This window comes from Centruroides sculpturatus, unplaced genomic scaffold (assembly GCF_000671375.1).
Source record: "Centruroides sculpturatus isolate CEXI.00-Female unplaced genomic scaffold, Cexi_2.0 scaffold114, whole genome shotgun sequence".
Lineage (NCBI taxonomy): Eukaryota > Metazoa > Arthropoda > Arachnida > Scorpiones > Buthidae > Centruroides > Centruroides sculpturatus.
The window spans coordinates 786,356-805,622 of NW_019384417.1; the positions used below are offsets into that span (position 1 = coordinate 786,356).

Below are 19,267 nucleotides of genomic sequence, written 5' to 3' on the forward strand. Positions count from 1 at the left end.
TACCCATAAGTCTGGTGTACCATTTGATTATTTTTGTGACCGTTGGGTTGGTATCTCTTTGATACCCCGTCAGGATGACACCACTGTATCTTTTGGTCGATACAGAGACCACAAGTTCGCACGAGCGGTGACGTACGACGTTTGACCCTCACATTTTTTTTTACAGGTGAAGCAAAAATTGAAGTGGTTTTGAAGGTGTAAACCCATAGTCAGCATGAAGTTGCCAAAAAATTTAACAGACTGTATCAACTTCAACCAATTATATAGTGGTGTGAATGTAGTCTTTTAAACTCTGCAGCAACTTCACACTAACTAAAGTGTCCTCACCATCAAAATAACTTGAATTTGTTCCTCCTTATTCAGCACCAGACTTTATGTATAAAAAAATAAACAAACATCAACACAACTCCCATAGAACCAGACTTACAGGACACCCTGAATATAAATTAAATATTTTACACACACTTTGTTGCTTTGATAAGTTTTCTATAAAATCTGAATTATTTTATTTTATTTTATATTTTGTCAATCTTTTCTAACTTCAAAATAAATGTTAAAAAGGATATTAAAAAAAGTATATATTATTTCTTAAATAATTATTGATTCACTTATATGAACTTTCTCTTTTTTAAAACAAAAAATATCAAGTTACTTTTTTGATTGTATATAATTATATTTAAACATAGCCTACGTAACAAGATTCATAAAATTAAATATATCCTTGTAATTTTTAGAGAACCAAAAAAGAACATCCTTAGCAATCATTTCTTATATTTGAATTAAACTACAAAATATTTTATTATTTTATATAGAAACTGGATAGTATAGTTGTTCATAAAGATAATTGCTAATAAAAATATTAAAATGTCACATAAAATTGAATATTTCGAAACTATAAAATAAATGAAGATATTAAGTATAAATTCAACTTCATAAATGTATACATTACTAATTACTATTATCAAATATAAATGTGTGTATTTATGATATACTTAAAACTTTATCATAATTTAAAATTTCATATACAAGTTGGTAAATGTTTTTACATTTTCCAAATTTTATAACAATTTAATCAACTTAAATATAATGTTGATTAAATTATATATAATGTTCTTAATTTAATCAACTTCAGAAAAAATAAATAAAACCTCACATTCTAGTCTGAATATAAAAGAAATATCTTCATAAACTGCATGTGACTAACATCAAAGAAATAGATAAAAATTTAACTTATAGCCGATTGCAGCCGAAAATGAATGCACAATTTTTAAAATTCCTGTTATTGAGAAAAAATAATCACATGATGATGTTCATAGAAAGAACTAAGAAAATTAAAATCAGTTTATTAGTCTTTAACATATGAAAAGATTCTTCGAAGTATTTACATACGTAGACCTAAGTTCAAGTCGAATCGAAGAAAATAAAAATCTGTGAATAGTTTTTTTTTAAACTATAACAAATTTATGAGTAATGTAACTATAAATTTTTTCTAAAATATTCATGAATTGCACAATATTATTTAAAATTTCTGTGTTAAAAAGTAATTGAGTATAGACAATGGTTTTAATCAGGTGATGATGAAACAATATTAACACTTTTTAATTTTAATGAAAATTATATCTTCACACATAAAAACAGTTTGAAAGAACGAGGGAGAAGGGGTCTTTTTTTTTTATTTTTGTTTTTGTGTTTTGTCTACCTACTTGAGACCAAGACCTCTTAAATGCTGACCAATCAGTCTGATGATGTCCTGTTCTGTTTGAGATTTGATTTTAGTACCAATTTCATTATTATCGGTAGAGATATCGGGCAAATGATCCCCATTTTGTTCATCTTCCTTGATGCTCGTCGTTGCCCCATTGTGCATAGATGGACAGCCATTGGTGGTAGATGATTGCATCGCAAGACGTTGTTTTTTCAAAGGTGGAGGAGATACACCACCGTTGTCTGAATCTGCACTCGAGGCCAGGCTTGCTAACGATTAAACTCCGTAATATATTCACTTTTTTAAGTTCCTTTGTTCCTAACACACTCGCTAACAACAAAACGCCACAAACACAGCTGTCTACTACCGACCTCGCTCATCCAATGTTTTCATCTGTGACGTCATTTCAGATTTGATGACTTTTATTTGTTAGTTTTTATAAAAATTTATCGTTTAATATTTAGGCACCTACTATGTGCCTCTTTTTCGGATTGATCTAGTATGCTGATCAATCTGATTGCATCCACACATAGTGTTGTTGTCATGCTGGATAAACAATTCAGATAGGATGATATGTTTCCTGGGCAGTTGCCAAGTATTTATTTCCATGTCTATATTCCGTCAAATTTACAACTATATGTCAACCTTGAGACAATGTTTGAGGTGCAAGGTGAAAACATGACCAAGCAAAAGTACGTTGACTAGAAGACAGGTTAGCCTCGGTCTGATGTCACATAGATTGGAAATAGTGGTCAAGTGCCACATTGCCAACTGCCGCAATATCTTTCTGAAAATTGAATTATAAACATACCTGTTCACCACCATCTTTGATGAGATTCACAGCTTTATATTCATAATCGATTCCTTTTAATGCCAAGGCTAGAAAACAATAAATTTGATAACTTGTTATTTTTATTCTTTTTTTCAATTGTAAGTCATTCATTGTTGATAATAATATCAATAAAAATCAAGTTTTACATCTTACCAATATTACATATATTATGTCTATATATAAAATGATAGTTAATATCTGTGTACAGTCGACCCCCTATAACACTGTTGATAACTTTGTTTTATATGAATTCCATGTAGTACGAGTCACTTAGATTTTACAAATACGTGAGCTGTTCACAGCCTGGCACACGTATTTGTAAAATCTAAGTGACTTGTACAACATGGTACAACTTGAATTCATATAAAACAGAATTATCAACAGTGTTATGGGGGTCAACTGTATATATAAAATTGGTGTTGATCATAATACATACAGTGTTGTTTGCATTATATTATACTAATTTAGTTAAGATTAATGATCCATGATATCAAATCAAAAAATTGAATTTGGGCTTCCTTTATTTGAAAAAAGTTTATTTTATAACAGACTTAGAAAGCCTGGCTCCTTTCAGATAGAAATATAAAAAATAAGTTTGCAGAATGAAAGTTAACCACACTGTTTGCAAATTCAATTTAAAACTAGCTGCATGTATTGTACCCAGCATTGCTTGGGCTTTTAAGTTTTGCAGCTTTCCTCTTATCAATTAGTTTCCATGAGTGATCTTGGATCCACTGATCCTTTCGTCTTCCTCAACTTCTTCCAATGATATTTTGGGTAAATTCCATGGTAATGTTTCTGAGGTTTCCTCAGTGATCTTCTTTATCCTTTCCATCAGAACATAAAACAAATAATAAAAATTTCATCTGAATTAGACAAAAATTGCAGGAGTTATAAGGAATTCACACACACAAAGACAACAGCTTTTATATTATTAATAGTGGTCAGTGATGAAATAGATTGATGTTTGCATGATGACTGACAATACAGCCATGCAGTTTATGGATATAAATAATGCCAAAGCATACGTGTTAGGTGTTATGCATTAGAAAACTTAAGTGTAAGCAACAGGTGATGGGAGTTTCATCCCTTGAACCAGAGAAAAATTCATCAGTGGGAATTCCATAACCACTAAGATTGTTTCTTGTTTTAAATCATGTAAAAAGCATAAAATCTTGGAGTTTGTAAACTTTTAAAGATTGCAAACTCCAAGCTTTATTTATGTTAACTTCTTATGATTAAGTTTAAAGTTATGCTTACATAACTCATTGTGAATGGTTGCATTAAATAATGCTTAATTTTCATTGTGAATGGGCATTTATCTTAAAGTGATACTTACACAATTGTTTTAATTGTTGACGAAACTAAAAGGAAAAATTTAAATAAAAAAGAGATGCAATAAACATTATTAATTTAAATATTCAAATTTAAATTTATTTTTATACACAGACATGTATANCACGAAATGTGTGTCATCGAGTAAGAATTGGATGGGGAGATTCACATCGTGACATGCTTCTGTGCAAGCAGACACGTAACGGGGACGGGTACCTTGACAGGAGGTGCGTCGGACTACTCAGCATGTCAGATTAAAAAATGTCGGACTATAGAGGGACAACTGTAATTGTAAAATCTTTGTAAAAAGAAAATGCCCTCATTTAACTAAAATTAATATTAATTAATTAATTAACATGTAATACAGTACTTTTAATTGTGCTTGTCAGTTAATTATTGATTGGAAATAAAGTATTAATTGTTTTAATAAATATATTTCTCTTAGTAATGAAAAAGAATAGTATACTTTTGCTAACTTCTAGAACATAACCCCATATTTTGCATTATTCCTTTGGATTTGCATAACATGGCACTTTTTCAGAACGGAACTACCATATTATATAAGAGATACCTGTATATTAAAAATATATTTGAGTCCTAACTATACTAATGGTACAGTACAATACTACAATTAAATGATAAGAGTTATTGTCCATTACAGTGTTACACTTATGTTTATTCAACTCAAGTTTACACCATTAATGGTCAAAAGCGAAACTAACTTCTTCAGAAGTTGCTCAGTCTAAGATTATTATTCTAATTTCAATTTTATTACTAATTCACTTTAACCTTATTACAAATTAAATAAGTAAAAATATTGTAATCTTCATGTGGAGTTGATTATATCCCAGTATTTCATTATGATTTTTGGAGCCTTTGCATGTGTCTTCCTGCGTGTTCTGGGTGTCTTAGTGTTAATAACTCAATATGGCTAGTAAGTGTAAAAATGAGATTTATTTACAGTTTGGGGAAGTCCAACCATTGTTATCTTTTTTATGTTTGACTTACAACAGTGGTCCCAGAACTAAACTTGGGGATTGTCTGTACTTGCAGGCTGCAGAAATTATAGTAATTTATTAACTGTAATAATAATAAAAAAGCATACAAAAAAATATACAAATGAGATATTTGTTGTTTGTCAAAAATGGATATTCTGAGCTTTACACAGATTATTAATACTATAGTTTTGTTACTTAGACTATAAAAATTTGATCAATAAACAGAAGCTAAGGTTGACAATTTTTTCATTGAAAGATTACATTCAATACTTCTATATTTATTAGCTTTAGCTAATAAATATAGCAGTATTGAATATTGAGTATTTATAATTTTCATAGTGTGCACAAAAAATAAAGTAACAAACAATCATTAAATTTATAAATTAAAATTAATTATATTTACTGTAAATTTAAAGACAATTTAAAGATTACAGAGGGGAAATCACCATTTAACTAATCACAATTAAAAGTTCAGCATTTATAGTATACAATCATATGTTTCCAGTAATTTACCTTTGAAACCTTCAGTTATCCAATATTTGGGCCAAGATGATTTCTTATCTTCATCTAAATATTGTAATACTGCTAAATTTTGTATTGGTTGAATTCCTGAGGCAATGCAATTTACGATTGTTCTAACTTTTGACCTTGCTGCAGCATCTGTTGGTAGTAATGGTGGTGGTAATGGTCTTTTTTCTTCAAGATATTCTAAAATTGAGATCTATAAAATTTTTATTAATGAAAAATTTAATTTAAATTATATAAAAGTAGTTTATGTTATTATATTTATTTCTGTTGAAATAAATAATTTAAATAAAAATTTTTATCAACTTTAGTAATAAATTAGATATTTTTGTTAAAAAATTGCAACCTAATTTTCTTGTAAATCATACTTTTTTAATATAAAAACTTCATTATTTCCACAAGATATTCTTATTGATTTTAAAACAAACTAATGAAAGTTATTGACAGTTTTGCTAATCAATTTACAGACATTATATACCCTCTATACAGCCCAACTGAACATGAATCCAATGCTTATCAATTATAAAATGTCTAAAAATAGCAATTTAATATAAGTAAAGTTTTTGACAATAGTATTAAATTTTTATAAAATAACTTACAGAATCTGTTAAGACATTTCCATCAATAACTAATGTAGGAACTTTCTGCTGAGGATTTAATTTCTTATATTCATCAGAATGCTGAAAAATAAAATAAAGCAATTAAAAAATAATAATAGTTTTATTTCAGATGTTTGAAAATTTTCAAATTAAGCTTACTGTAACAGAATGTAATTATAAATCATTATTTAACAAAAAATAAAACACACAGTTTAAAAATGCAGCAACAAGCTGCTTAACTTTCCCATCAACATTTAGTTGTGCCATCTGTTATCATATTTTATTAAAAAGCTTTTTATATTTTAACTATTATAAAATGGCAAACATCTTAATTTTAAGGGTAGGAATTAGTTTTCATAAAAAATTGTAAATGCTAATAACAAGTAAAATTGTCATTAAGTCCGACCCTACTCGAGATACACACAACCTGCTTTATCTCCCCACTCCTCAACCTTTTATCACCCAAATTTAATAGTATCAATCCCCTAATACACAAAACTCCCTGCAAAATTTCAGAAATTTTTCACAAAAAGTACAGGAGTTATTAAGCTTGAAAAAGGGTGAACAAAATTGTGCCCTCCCACACACTATAACATCTATACATACAGGAAAAAACTCCCAATTTTTTTTCATTTTTCGATGTTTTATGGTCCAGAGTCCAAAAAATTAAAAAATATTGGAGGTTGTGCTTTTGACCAATCACCACACTTTCCCTCTGTAATATAAAACAGCTAAGAAAATAAAAATAAAGGAGGAAATACTTTCAGAACAGAATACAGATATAGATTATAATTCATCTTGAGATTATATGATGGGAAGCAGTCTGATAATCTTAATAAATACCATCTATTCTTATGCTCAGAATGGTTCACCCATTCTGAAATACTGCATTAAGAAACTATAAATCAAATTTTCAAAAATTAATTATAAAATCCTTAAAGTGGATCAACCCTAGTTTAGAAGACTGCTTATTAATATGAACATATAACAACAACAACAAAAAATAAGAAATTTTTTCATAAAAGAGTTTTTAATTGTCACATATTAAATCTATCTTAGATGATGCTATTTTCTGATAGACTATTCAAAACTATTTGGAATCAAAATTAACAATGATAACAAATTATAAGATTAGAAATATGCAGCAAACATCTGCCATCAGCTGAAGAAAACTGAAATGATAAACTGTGTTCATTGTTGGATTTTACTGCATAATTTAAAATCTTTAATATTGTTTCTGTAGTTGCATCCATTTCTTAAAATAATTATCGTTTTTATTATAACAGTTATTTTATTTTAAAAATTCTGTCATCTTAATAAATTTTTGAAACATTTCAGTATATATGTTGTCCATTGTCAGAAAACTTTGTTTACAATACGCATTCAATGTAAAAATTTAATAAATTTTAATATATATAAAATAAAAAGTTTATTGATAATGAGACAAAGATTTTTATTAAACACTGTTTTTTATAGAAAGACACTGGAATTTTTGTTTCCTTTTTTTTATTTATTTTATTATAGATTTGTTAGTTTTTATAAAATTTTGATTTTTAATATTTAGGCACCTACTATGTGCCTCTTTTTCGGATTGATCTAGTATGCTGATCAATCTGATTGCATCCACACATAGTGTTGTTGTCATGCTGGATAAACAATTCAGATAGGATGATATGTTTCCTGGGCAGTTGCCAAGTATTTATTTCCATGTCTATATTCCGTCAAATTTACAACTATATGTCAACCTTGAGACAATGTTTGAGGTGCAAGGTGAAAACATGACCAAGCAAAAGTACGTTGACTAGAAGACAGGTTAGCCTCGGTCTGATGTCACATAGATTGGAAATAGTGGTCAAGTGCCACATTGCCAACTGCCGCAATATCTTTCTGAAAATTGAATTATAAACATACCTGTTCACCACCATCTTTGATGAGATTCACAGCTTTATATTCATAATCGATTCCTTTTAATGCCAAGGCTAGAAAACAATAAATTTGATAACTTGTTATTTTTATTCTTTTTTTCAATTGTAAGTCATTCATTGTTGATAATAATATCAATAAAAATCAAGTTTTACATCTTACCAATATTACATATATTATGTCTATATATAAAATGATAGTTAATATCTGTGTACAGTCGACCCCCTATAACACTGTTGATAACTTTGTTTTATATGAATTCCATGTAGTACGAGTCACTTAGATTTTACAAATACGTGAGCTGTTCACAGCCTGGCACACGTATTTGTAAAATCTAAGTGACTTGTACAACATGGTACAACTTGAATTCATATAAAACAGAATTATCAACAGTGTTATGGGGGTCAACTGTATATATAAAATTGGTGTTGATCATAATACATACAGTGTTGTTTGCATTATATTATACTAATTTAGTTAAGATTAATGATCCATGATATCAAATCAAAAAATTGAATTTGGGCTTCCTTTATTTGAAAAAAGTTTATTTTATAACAGACTTAGAAAGCCTGGCTCCTTTCAGATAGAAATATAAAAAATAAGTTTGCAGAATGAAAGTTAACCACACTGTTTGCAAATTCAATTTAAAACTAGCTGCATGTATTGTACCCAGCATTGCTTGGGCTTTTAAGTTTTGCAGCTTTCCTCTTATCAATTAGTTTCCATGAGTGATCTTGGATCCACTGATCCTTTCGTCTTCCTCAACTTCTTCCAATGATATTTTGGGTAAATTCCATGGTAATGTTTCTGAGGTTTCCTCAGTGATCTTCTTTATCCTTTCCATCAGAACATAAAACAAATAATAAAAATTTCATCTGAATTAGACAAAAATTGCAGGAGTTATAAGGAATTCACACACACAAAGACAACAGCTTTTATATTATTAATAGTGGTCAGTGATGAAATAGATTGATGTTTGCATGATGACTGACAATACAGCCATGCAGTTTATGGATATAAATAATGCCAAAGCATACGTGTTAGGTGTTATGCATTAGAAAACTTAAGTGTAAGCAACAGGTGATGGGAGTTTCATCCCTTGAACCAGAGAAAAATTCATCAGTGGGAATTCCATAACCACTAAGATTGTTTCTTGTTTTAAATCATGTAAAAAGCATAAAATCTTGGAGTTTGTAAACTTTTAAAGATTGCAAACTCCAAGCTTTATTTATGTTAACTTCTTATGATTAAGTTTAAAGTTATGCTTACATAACTCATTGTGAATGGTTGCATTAAATAATGCTTAATTTTCATTGTGAATGGGCATTTATCTTAAAGTGATACTTACACAATTGTTTTAATTGTTGACGAAACTAAAAGGAAAAATTTAAATAAAAAAGAGATGCAATAAACATTATTAATTTAAATATTCAAATTTAAATTTATTTTTATACACAGACATGTATATATTGTATTTATATACTAAATAAGAAAAATTTCTTTAAATTAATTTCATTTTAATTTAGAAATTCTATTTTATATCAGTGCTAACACATAACTTTAAACAAAGGTGCTTACTATCAATTGATTTGAATAAAATTAAACTAAATATATATCAAATATTTTTATAGCTTTTTCAAAACACCTGTCAACTATGTGAAGCTGTCATAAAACATACCAGTAGACTCTCGTGGGTTGGGGTAGATTACAAAATTACTGGCAATCAGTATTGATAAGGGCGGCCAAATATCTATAGCAAGCATTATATTATACTAATTTAGTTAAGATTGGTGGCTAACAGTCCAAAACCAGCTCCGGTAATGAAACTGAAAAAACACAAAAAATTGCTCAAGCTAAAGTTAATGGGATAGGACCTCAACACATTTGCCCCATAGACTTAACATTGTACAATACTTTGCCATTTCACCATGCCTGAACCATTGCACCTTTCTCAAATCTCACTTCAGCTGCATCATCTCCAGCTATTTATTCAAACTAAGTCAAACTCTTTCAATCAATATATAGATTCCAGAATAATTTTAAAAAATGAGAGATAAATAGATATATGTAGTAATTTGAAAAATTTTTAACAACTGAAAATCTAACATTTTTAACATTTTATACATTTTAACATTAATTAAAAGTAATTTTAAAATGGTTAAGAGCCCACAATAACAGATTGGATAAAATCATTGAATATTGGTAATTTGTCATGAATTTGAACAAACTAGACATGTGGAGTTTTTCTACAGCCTCCTATTTAGGTGTTACATATTTGGAAGTCTTCCCAAGAGACTCCTCTTGGCAGATTGCTCAAGTGTTGCATTATCTTATTCCATCAATCCTATAATAAATAGTCAAAAGACCAGAATAATACAAACAAGTTGCTTTTTTTAATTGATTTCTATTAGAATGATGAAACAAACATATATCAACATAAATGTAAAAGTGATCATAAAGTAAAATTAATTTCTATCATTAGTTATAGATTTAATGAATTTTATAAGACTTGAATTCAACATTTTAACAAACTTAAATTTGAAATTAAATTCAAAAGATGACTAACCTTTCATTCAATATCCTATTGGAAAACTAATTGGATTTCAATACTGTACGAGAAATGACTTTTTAATTACCATAACTTCACATATCACTACTATTATAACTTACAATATTTAAAAAGTTTCATTTTATAACTTATAAACTCTATAAACATACATAAACAGAGTAGATGTACCTAATTAAAATATTATTATATTTTAACTATATTTATTCTGTGCATTGCATCTGTTCACGTTATAAGCTCGAGAAAAATATCTTTGACACTTGCAATTATAACGATTTTTGAAAAACCTATTAATAGTTTTAGTTTATTTAACAACATGAAATTCAACCTTTTCATTGTTAAAAGATTAAATTTATTTTGGCAAAATTTAGATAATGTAACATTAAATTTCCTTTTCTTTGCATGAAACGTTAATCAATAAAACTTTGCAAAATATCTCAATTTTATAAAAAAGTGGAATAAAATGTATATATATATATATACTTTATACACTATATTATTTACATTCCATATTTAATTAATCATTCATAAATTAACATAATTATTTATAAGTAAGCTTAAATTATTAGTAAAACTATATTTTTATTATTTTAAAATATTTTATGCATAAATTGAAAGCATGAAACAACCTATTCTCACTCTCCAAGAACACGAACTTCTGTAGTACGAGTATAAGATTGGCTGAAAATAATAAAATAAATAATAAATAAAGATTGAATAATCTATATTAACACTATATATTTAATGTTTCTATATTATACGATGTGTTTTATTATAATATATATAATAAAACACGAATGCTACACTTACTTTAGTCGACATTTTCCCTTAAACTGCCCAGAGGTCAAAGGTAAAACGACAATCAAATAATCTTGGTCTACATCTTACAGCATGGCGTAACCATCGATGACAAGTGGATTTTTAACAAAATATTAACATTATTCACGCGTAAACATTTTATTTTCCTTATTTATCCCGAAAACTTCAACACGTGTATCAGCTGTTTGAAATTGATTAAAAAAATTCATACGTAATAAATGTTTATTACGTTTAATTAAAAACTTTAAACTGACGTATAATTATTTTATTTCAATGTAATTAATTTGAAATGAGATATTTTGTAGAAATAATGTGACAATTAATTGCATTTGGGGGAAAATTAAGATGGCGGCCGACGCTACGAAGTAGTCGTGGGTTAAATTTTAAATGGGTCAAGAAACGAGTTTTTCGCGTAATACAATTATTCATTTCCGTCCGTGTATATTCGTTAAAATCTGATTACATTCCTCACCGTTTTGTCTCGATGCCTTCGAAAGATATAACGCGATCGAAACAGAATGCTAAAAAGAAGGAAGCTAATGGAAAATTAGAAGAATATACCAAAGGAAATACTAATTATATTTGGATTTTAACCTTTTCTTCTGTCGTACTGTTGACAACAGCTACAAGGTTATACAAGATTCACGAACCCGATCATGTTTGGTTAGTGTTTTATTCGTTTTTCTTTTAAAAATCACTCGATTACAATCGAGACACGGCAATTGAAATGTTCGCGGTGTTTTTAAGTGTCGATTTCATTTTCAAGAAAAAAAGTACGTCATGAGTTCTTTTATCAAAATTTTATCGTCGTATCAGTTGATTAATATCGTATACAAGCTGACAGATTTAATCGATTTATTGATGATCGTATACGTTACATTAAATAAAAGCTTAATAAGGAGCGCTCATTTAATTGATATATTTAGATTGTTTATAGTTTGCACATTTGGCTCAATTTGAGCTCCGAACGAGACGGTTGAGACCTTAATGGAGCTGTAGAGCGTACTCGTATAAGCAAAAAATCAAAGGAACCCTACCACTACGTGTGACCCTTTGCGAGATATTGCCTCCAAAATTTGTTTTTATTTTTAGAATATGGCTTTATTCCTATATAATTATATATTTCTACATACAAATGGTGAAATGTTGATTAGGTATGAATTCACAGTAATAATTTCAAAGGTGTTGAAGGAATACGATGATATATTGTGTAGTAAAAATATATACGAAAGGAAATTTGAAAATCATATGCATGTTGCCGTCTTTCTGCTATACTGTGCTAGGACAGAACACTGTTATAAAATAGTTATTTTTAAAATTCAAATAATTATGGAAATGAGTCTTGTGAGAAAACGATGCCGTTTTGGGGACAAAGGTTGCCAAATTAAACCCATTTTGTCCAAAGGATCTTAAAAAAATATGTTGATGCACGAAAATTTGGATGCCATGGCCAAGGTGTTAAAGAGGTATTTCTCTGAGAAAATACTGATGAACATCGACTTTTGGCACCGTGATTACTGTTTATGATAGTGATTTGGTTATCTGCACTGAGATTCAAAAATCTGATATGTTACACATTTTTCAAATGTGGATATTTGTCAGAAAAGGCCAGATCGTTCAAAACACTTAATATTTTGCTTCAATCGTGATTTTGCTGAAAAATGTGAAGAAAACAAAGTTTCTACTTTTGCATTTGTGAAGTGTTCTCACTGTGAAAGTTGTTTCTGTTTTGATCATTGCTTGTTCAAACACTTTCTATACATCAATAAAACTTTTACATTTGAAATATTTACATTATATTATTTTTACACATTAAGAACTTTTTGCCCATTCATCAAAAGCATCTGAATTTATGTGCATCAACATATCTTTTTAAGGTCTTTGGATAAACTAGGTTTTGGTTTTGCCACCTTTGTCTCCAAACAGTGTCCTTTTCTTGTTAGAAATTTAACTTCATACAATATTAAGGAGTAGGCTTGGTCTATGTTTTATGTATATAATTAATTACAAAGAGCATAAAAATATCAACATGATTTTACCTTTGCCATATACCATTTGTACACTGTTTGGATTGTAGGTCATCCCCATATGAGCAAAAAAATGAAAAAAATTATGGGTTCAGGAGCTACTCTTCATGAGATGTATCTTAAATTAAAACATGATTCCTTTGTTAATGAATAGTTAGAAAAACTTGAAAAAATTTACAATAAAAATTTGGAACATTATCTTAAAACAATATTTAAAATTAATATTTTCCTCTTTACAAAAATGAACTAAAAGTGCTTGTGAATCATATTGCCAGCATGATGAGGTTATCAGTTGATATATACATATAATCGATGCATGATACACCATAGCAAGATTAAACTAATTAAATATGTACAATATACAAAGATTATGATTCCTCCTAGCAAATAATGGAAGGGAATCTTTAAAATGAAGGACCTGTTTCAGAGATGTCTAGCTAAAGCAGAATGAATTAAATAAAATTTTTTGAAACAGAATATTTTGTTAAAGATTACTCCTGGACTTTCATATTTCTTTTTTGTTTGCTTGTTTCTATTTGTTCTATTCTATTATATTTTTGCTATTCTTTTGTTTTTTGCTTGTATATGTTCTAAAACTGTTCAATCTCAGTTGAAGCACATTGGACACATTGTTTTTATGAGAAATGTACAGTCGACCCCCCCATATAACACTGTTGATTATTCCGTTTTATACGAATTCCATGTTGTACGAATCACTTAGATTTTACAAATACGTGAGCCGTTCACAGTCGGCACATGTATTTGTAAAATGTAAGTGATTCGTACAACATGGAATTCGTATAAAACAGAATTATCAACAGTGTTATAGGGGGGTCGACTGTATTGTATGACCAGTATGATATCCTATATCAATGCTGGTCAAAGACAGCAGTTGTGTCTTGAACATAGTGGAACATTGTAATATCTGGCCTAAAGGTGTAATTCCCATTTAGATTGTGGTTGTTCAAGAATGGGACTAGGCTTTTCTTGATGCACTCTGTACTATATACTGTCATGTAAATGTAAAGTTTAGATGTTGCAGTGAAGGTCAGATTTCCTGCAAATTCTTATGTCTACTCAAATCAAAATCTTCTTTACAAACTTTGCATGCTGTTTAAACTTTACTTCTGGCATAATCCCCTTTCCTTTTTTTTTATAGCAAAAACTTTTATTTCCTATACATTCAGAACCATTCAGTAAAATAAGACTTTTCCATAACATCCTGGTTGTTTTTGGGCTACAGATCTTCTTTGTTTAGTCATCAAAGTAACCTTGTTTGATTTTCAAACAGCTTCACAGTGTACTTAGGTGAAGAAATTCTTTTCCTGATAACAATATTACTTTCCTTTAATATTTTGTGCACATGTGTGAGATATTTTGACCTAGTGTATGGAGACACTAGTTGACTTTACCAACAGCAGAAATTAGCTGCTTACACTTTGCTTCAGTCATTTAAACCTCTTTCTTCTACTTCCTGCAGCTCTAGATAGTGGTTTTTTTTTCTTCCACTCTCTTAATTACAGTATATCATATATTATGTTTTTTGGAATTCCCATATATTTTAAAATGTTCCACGGTTTGATTAAGGATAAATGTCCAAATTTCTAGTATAGAAATTTCCAATAATTTTTCTATGTTCATCTTTTAGTCCTTCCATTTCTAAAAGTTGAATGATTTTTAAAAAAAAGAACATTCAAAAGTGATGGATGTATTATTTATGGTTACATCATCATAATGCCGGGCTGCAATTTTTCACTACAATATTCTGAATTTTAGTAGTGTCTTGTCCCCCTGTACATCATACTTTTCCTGTTAACAATAGTCATGCTAGTCCTCTATCTAACTCTGTTCAGAAGAAAATTTTTGAATTGGAATAACATGACTTCCAGTCAGAATTGGAAGTTTGTATGCAATCCTCCATTCGTATGCCATTAATCAAGATCTCCTACCACTAAGCTTTCCATATGTGATCTTGACTTTCATCTAACTCACTCTATCCTTCAGATTAAGAAAGGACTGACAGACAGATGGATGCCAATGGGAATTTATACATCTACAATTTTTGCAAATTGCAGTCCAATAAGTAAGTAACTGTGCAATAGAAAATCTTCACATTTAATTTCTCTTTGCACTTGCATGTGCAAAGAGAAAGTTATTCCATATTTTCAGTTTATGTGCAAAACTATAAATAGTATAAATATTTTTTTAATGTGAACTAAAGAATATATATGAATATAAATTAATATAAAAACAAAATAACTGAAACAAACTTATAAACTGGCTGAGATAAGACTTAAAACGAACTTGTTTTACCAAATATATGGTAAGTCTGCATAGGCTATATCATCCAAATATCCAAAAATAATTTAAATTTTGAAATAAATATACAGTAATTAAAGCAATTATCATTAGATTAATATGAAAATTGTGATACATTTAAATATAGTATCTTCCAGAAGTATAAAAACAGAAAAAAATTTAGACAAATCTAAAATAATATATAATTAGATCTTCAAATCTATAAATAATTGTTAACCAATTGACTTTTGTACAGAATTTTATTGCCCCTTATACTTTATACACAATATTTACTTGATAAATTTTTCATGTTTTTTGTTAGACTAACTCTATATTCTTAACAAATTTACATTTATTTTCATTTTATATTTTAATCTTTGATAATTTAAAAGATAAGTTTCAATCATTTTAAATAAAATGATATCTTAAATTGGTAACTACATTAAATTAATGAGAGTAGTTACCAATCCTGCAAACAAAATACTTTATGTATAATATGATATGGACAACTACATAATGGTAGATACTATACTAAATAAAAATCTATTTAAGTTATTTGGATCATTTGAAAAGCTCTTAAATAATGCATTTTTAACAATTTTTAGTTGGGATGAAACTCATTTTGGTAAAATGGGAAGCTGGTATATAAATCATACATTTTTCTTTGATGTTCATCCGCCATTGGGAAAGGTATTATTTAAAGTATTTCTTTTATTAATATTAAATAAGATTTTTATTTTGTAATAAATTTGTATGTGAATATTTTTAAAATAGATGTTGATTGGATTGTCTGGTGTTTTAACTGGATATAATGGAACATTCCCTTTTAATAAACCTGGTGATAAATATGGTGATCATAATTATGTTGGCATGCGTATTGTAAGTGTTGACTAATTTCTTTTATATTGTTTATTTTTATATTCTTAAAATAAAATTTTTAAATAAGTAGTTTTATGAAACAGCTATAAATAATGAATTCCATTTAACAATTAAATTTTAAACGTATGCTGAATTTATTCTTTATGGCAGTCTGTGATGACAAACACCAAAAAATCTTTAAAATCCAGTAATACAAATAAAACATTTAATAAAAATTAAACAAATGCTTTCAACCTTAACCTCTGCTTCAGGTTTGTAAACCTACAGAATTCCAAAATTGGAATGCATAGAACCTAACATTTTGAAAAATATTTTTAAACAATTTGGAACACATAATGCTTACAAAAATTATAAGTGTATGAATTCAAAATATATTTAAAGACAACAAATATGCACAAATTATTTTAGGAACAAGCCTAATAACAAGTAATAAAAGTCAATTTGTATCAGTGCCGCTAGGTTTTCATACAAGTATTGCTAGACATATGATACCACCATCCTTAAAATTGTTGCACTTACCTGTGAGCCCAGCTTTGTATATTTCTAAGACTTCCAGAGCTCTAATATGATTGGTTTGACAGATCGCTTTATTAACCTGGTGTTAGGGAGGTCAGCTTGCACTTCAGAGTCAGTGTCGTAGGTGGATAGGGCAATGATATGCCTTTTGTTCACAACATTGTATTTGTATTCCTGCAGTTTTTTTTTGCACTGAGCATTTGATGGAACTAATGTACACTAAATCACTTTGGAACCTGTTGTCCCTCACTGGAACAGTGTAAACACCTGGGGCTTTAAGATCATCGGTTTTGTCATTTGCATTTCACAATAACTTATATATCATGTGGGACCATTTATATGCAAGCTTGGTACCTGTTAGGGCAGCTATTTCTTTATATAAGGCATGTAAATGTCATTTATATTCAACTTTAGTGTGCCTGGAGTTAGGGTTACTATTCTGACTTCTGTTGGAAGTCGGTTGAGTGTTAGAGGTGTTGCACAAGTTCTATTGGTTGGAGTGGACATGTGCTAAACAATGTATTAAGTCCTTTTTGAATCCATGCTTTACTGCAATGTCCTCGAGATGTTTTAGCTCAATTAGAGTGTCCTCCTGATTAGAATGGTGTGTAAACATGTTCAGTCAGTGCATGGAATGTTGCAATTTTGTATGAATACTAGTCAGTAGAATTTGCAGGAATGAACAGTGGTAAGTAGCAAGGTTTGTAATTAATGTATGTTTCAGCCTGGTCTTCATTTAGACGAATGTTGATGTCTAAGAAGTGAGTGCTAGTGCTACTTAACTGATCTAATTTAAGGGTTAGACAATATGGATTATCATTCATGCAGTTTAAAAAATCATTAACATTTGGCACAGTTTTCTAGAGGATGGACAAGCCATCAATGTATCTCCTAAATATAACAATGATTGATATGAATCGGGTATGGTCTTTCCCTTCAACTGACGCATAACCAATTCGCACAGGTCGCCCAAGAGGGAGCTGTTTTTGTTTTATTATTTTTATTTATTTGTTTTGTTTGATTTTAGGATTTGAATATTGGAAGAAATTTTCTGGTTTGGGAATAGCAGTTTTTTTATTATTGTATTTAAAAATTTTCACATGTGTAGTGATTCCCACTTTATAATCTGTTTGGTTCATGGAAAACTGTCATAAAATGATCTATCATGTCATATAAGTTCAGTATCATAAATTGAGATTATATTTGTGGAAATACAATTATAACTATGTACAGTAAAAGCTGTGTAAATCATAATTGCACAGTATCAAATTATTTTTGTTTTAAACAGTTTTTAGTATTTTTTAAATTTTATTTTGATCTTTAAACTAGCTAAACTTTAAACTACCAGATAAATGTCACAGTCATGTTCATTTTTTTATAGTAAAATCAGTTTAACATATATATATGTTACCGGCCAAACCTGATTTTAGGCCAAACTAGTTTATCCTATGCGTGTCAGGATATACTAGTTTAGCCTAGGACAATCTAGCTTGGCCTAAATACTTTAGGCTTAACTAGTTTAGGCTTAACTAGTCCTAGGCCAAACTGATTTAGAATTACTGTATTATTTAAGTCAGGCCTGGCCAACCCAAATTGTTTTACTGGCCACTTTATTCACGCGTAACATTACAATGGGCCACAATTTAGGCAAACATGCTTTTAAAAAAGTAAAACAAATACAAAATGAATAAGATTTTATTGTTATACCATATTTCAAAAAACTGGATACTTAATTATATAACACTCACCAAATAAACCATTACCAGTTCATAACCAAACAGAAAAATTCTTTCTACGGATGTTTTCATCTATATGCAGTGGTGATATTCGAAATATTTAACAAAGGGTTCGCTAACAGAAAATTTTTCCTTAACAATTTTTTTTTTCGCTCAAATGGTGCATTAGCAACATTAGTGCAAAAACAGACCTTAAGATACCCATATAAATAAAAAAGATGTGTTTGCAAAATTAAGTCAGTTAAAATTTAACATTAATTATTATGCCTTTTTGTCCTTTTTTTATCTATTTATAATTTATTTTGTATACTAGTACTTTCTATGTATTAACAGGACTTATTATACTGGGAAATTATGGATGCAGATATTTAGTCTTACAGTTCAAAAATAATGTTCTTTATTTAGTTCACCTGAACACATACACATCAAACATGTGTTTCGGACTTGTTCGTCTTTCCTCAGCAGGCCTTTAAACGACACTTTCTATAATTAACAACAATAAAAACATT

The 19,267-nt window shown here is 28.8% G+C and overlaps 2 protein-coding genes across 3 annotated transcripts in view; one reads left to right on the forward strand and one right to left on the reverse strand.

Moving 5' to 3' along the window:
- LOC111619243 (maleylacetoacetate isomerase-like) overlaps positions 1-11,471 on the reverse strand; it is a 14,667-nt gene extending 3,196 nt beyond the window's left edge. Inside the window, exons 1-5 of one of the 2 annotated variants that reach the window (XM_023360937.1) lie at positions 11,294-11,471; positions 11,113-11,164; positions 7,906-7,973; positions 5,995-6,075; positions 5,384-5,591 (exon numbers count right to left, since the gene is read on the reverse strand). In XM_023360937.1, coding sequence (XP_023216705.1) covers positions 5,384-5,591; positions 5,995-6,075; positions 7,906-7,973; positions 11,113-11,164; positions 11,294-11,305 — 421 coding nt within the window. In that variant the 5' untranslated portion in view covers positions 11,306-11,471. Of the gene's footprint in view, positions 1-5,383; positions 5,592-5,994; positions 6,076-7,905; positions 7,974-10,483; positions 10,901-11,112; positions 11,165-11,293 lie in introns of those variants that run through there. The other variant, XM_023360938.1, reaches the window with a different exon arrangement.
- Positions 11,472-11,654: 183 nt separating this feature from the next.
- Positions 11,655-19,267, forward strand: part of LOC111619222 (protein O-mannosyl-transferase 2-like) — a 49,402-nt gene continuing 41,789 nt past the window's right edge. The window contains exons 1-3 of the mRNA XM_023360908.1: positions 11,655-11,965; positions 16,233-16,317; positions 16,402-16,512. Of these exons, the coding sequence (XP_023216676.1) occupies positions 11,787-11,965; positions 16,233-16,317; positions 16,402-16,512 (375 nt within the window). The 5' untranslated portion in view covers positions 11,655-11,786. The remainder of the gene's footprint in view (positions 11,966-16,232; positions 16,318-16,401; positions 16,513-19,267) is intronic.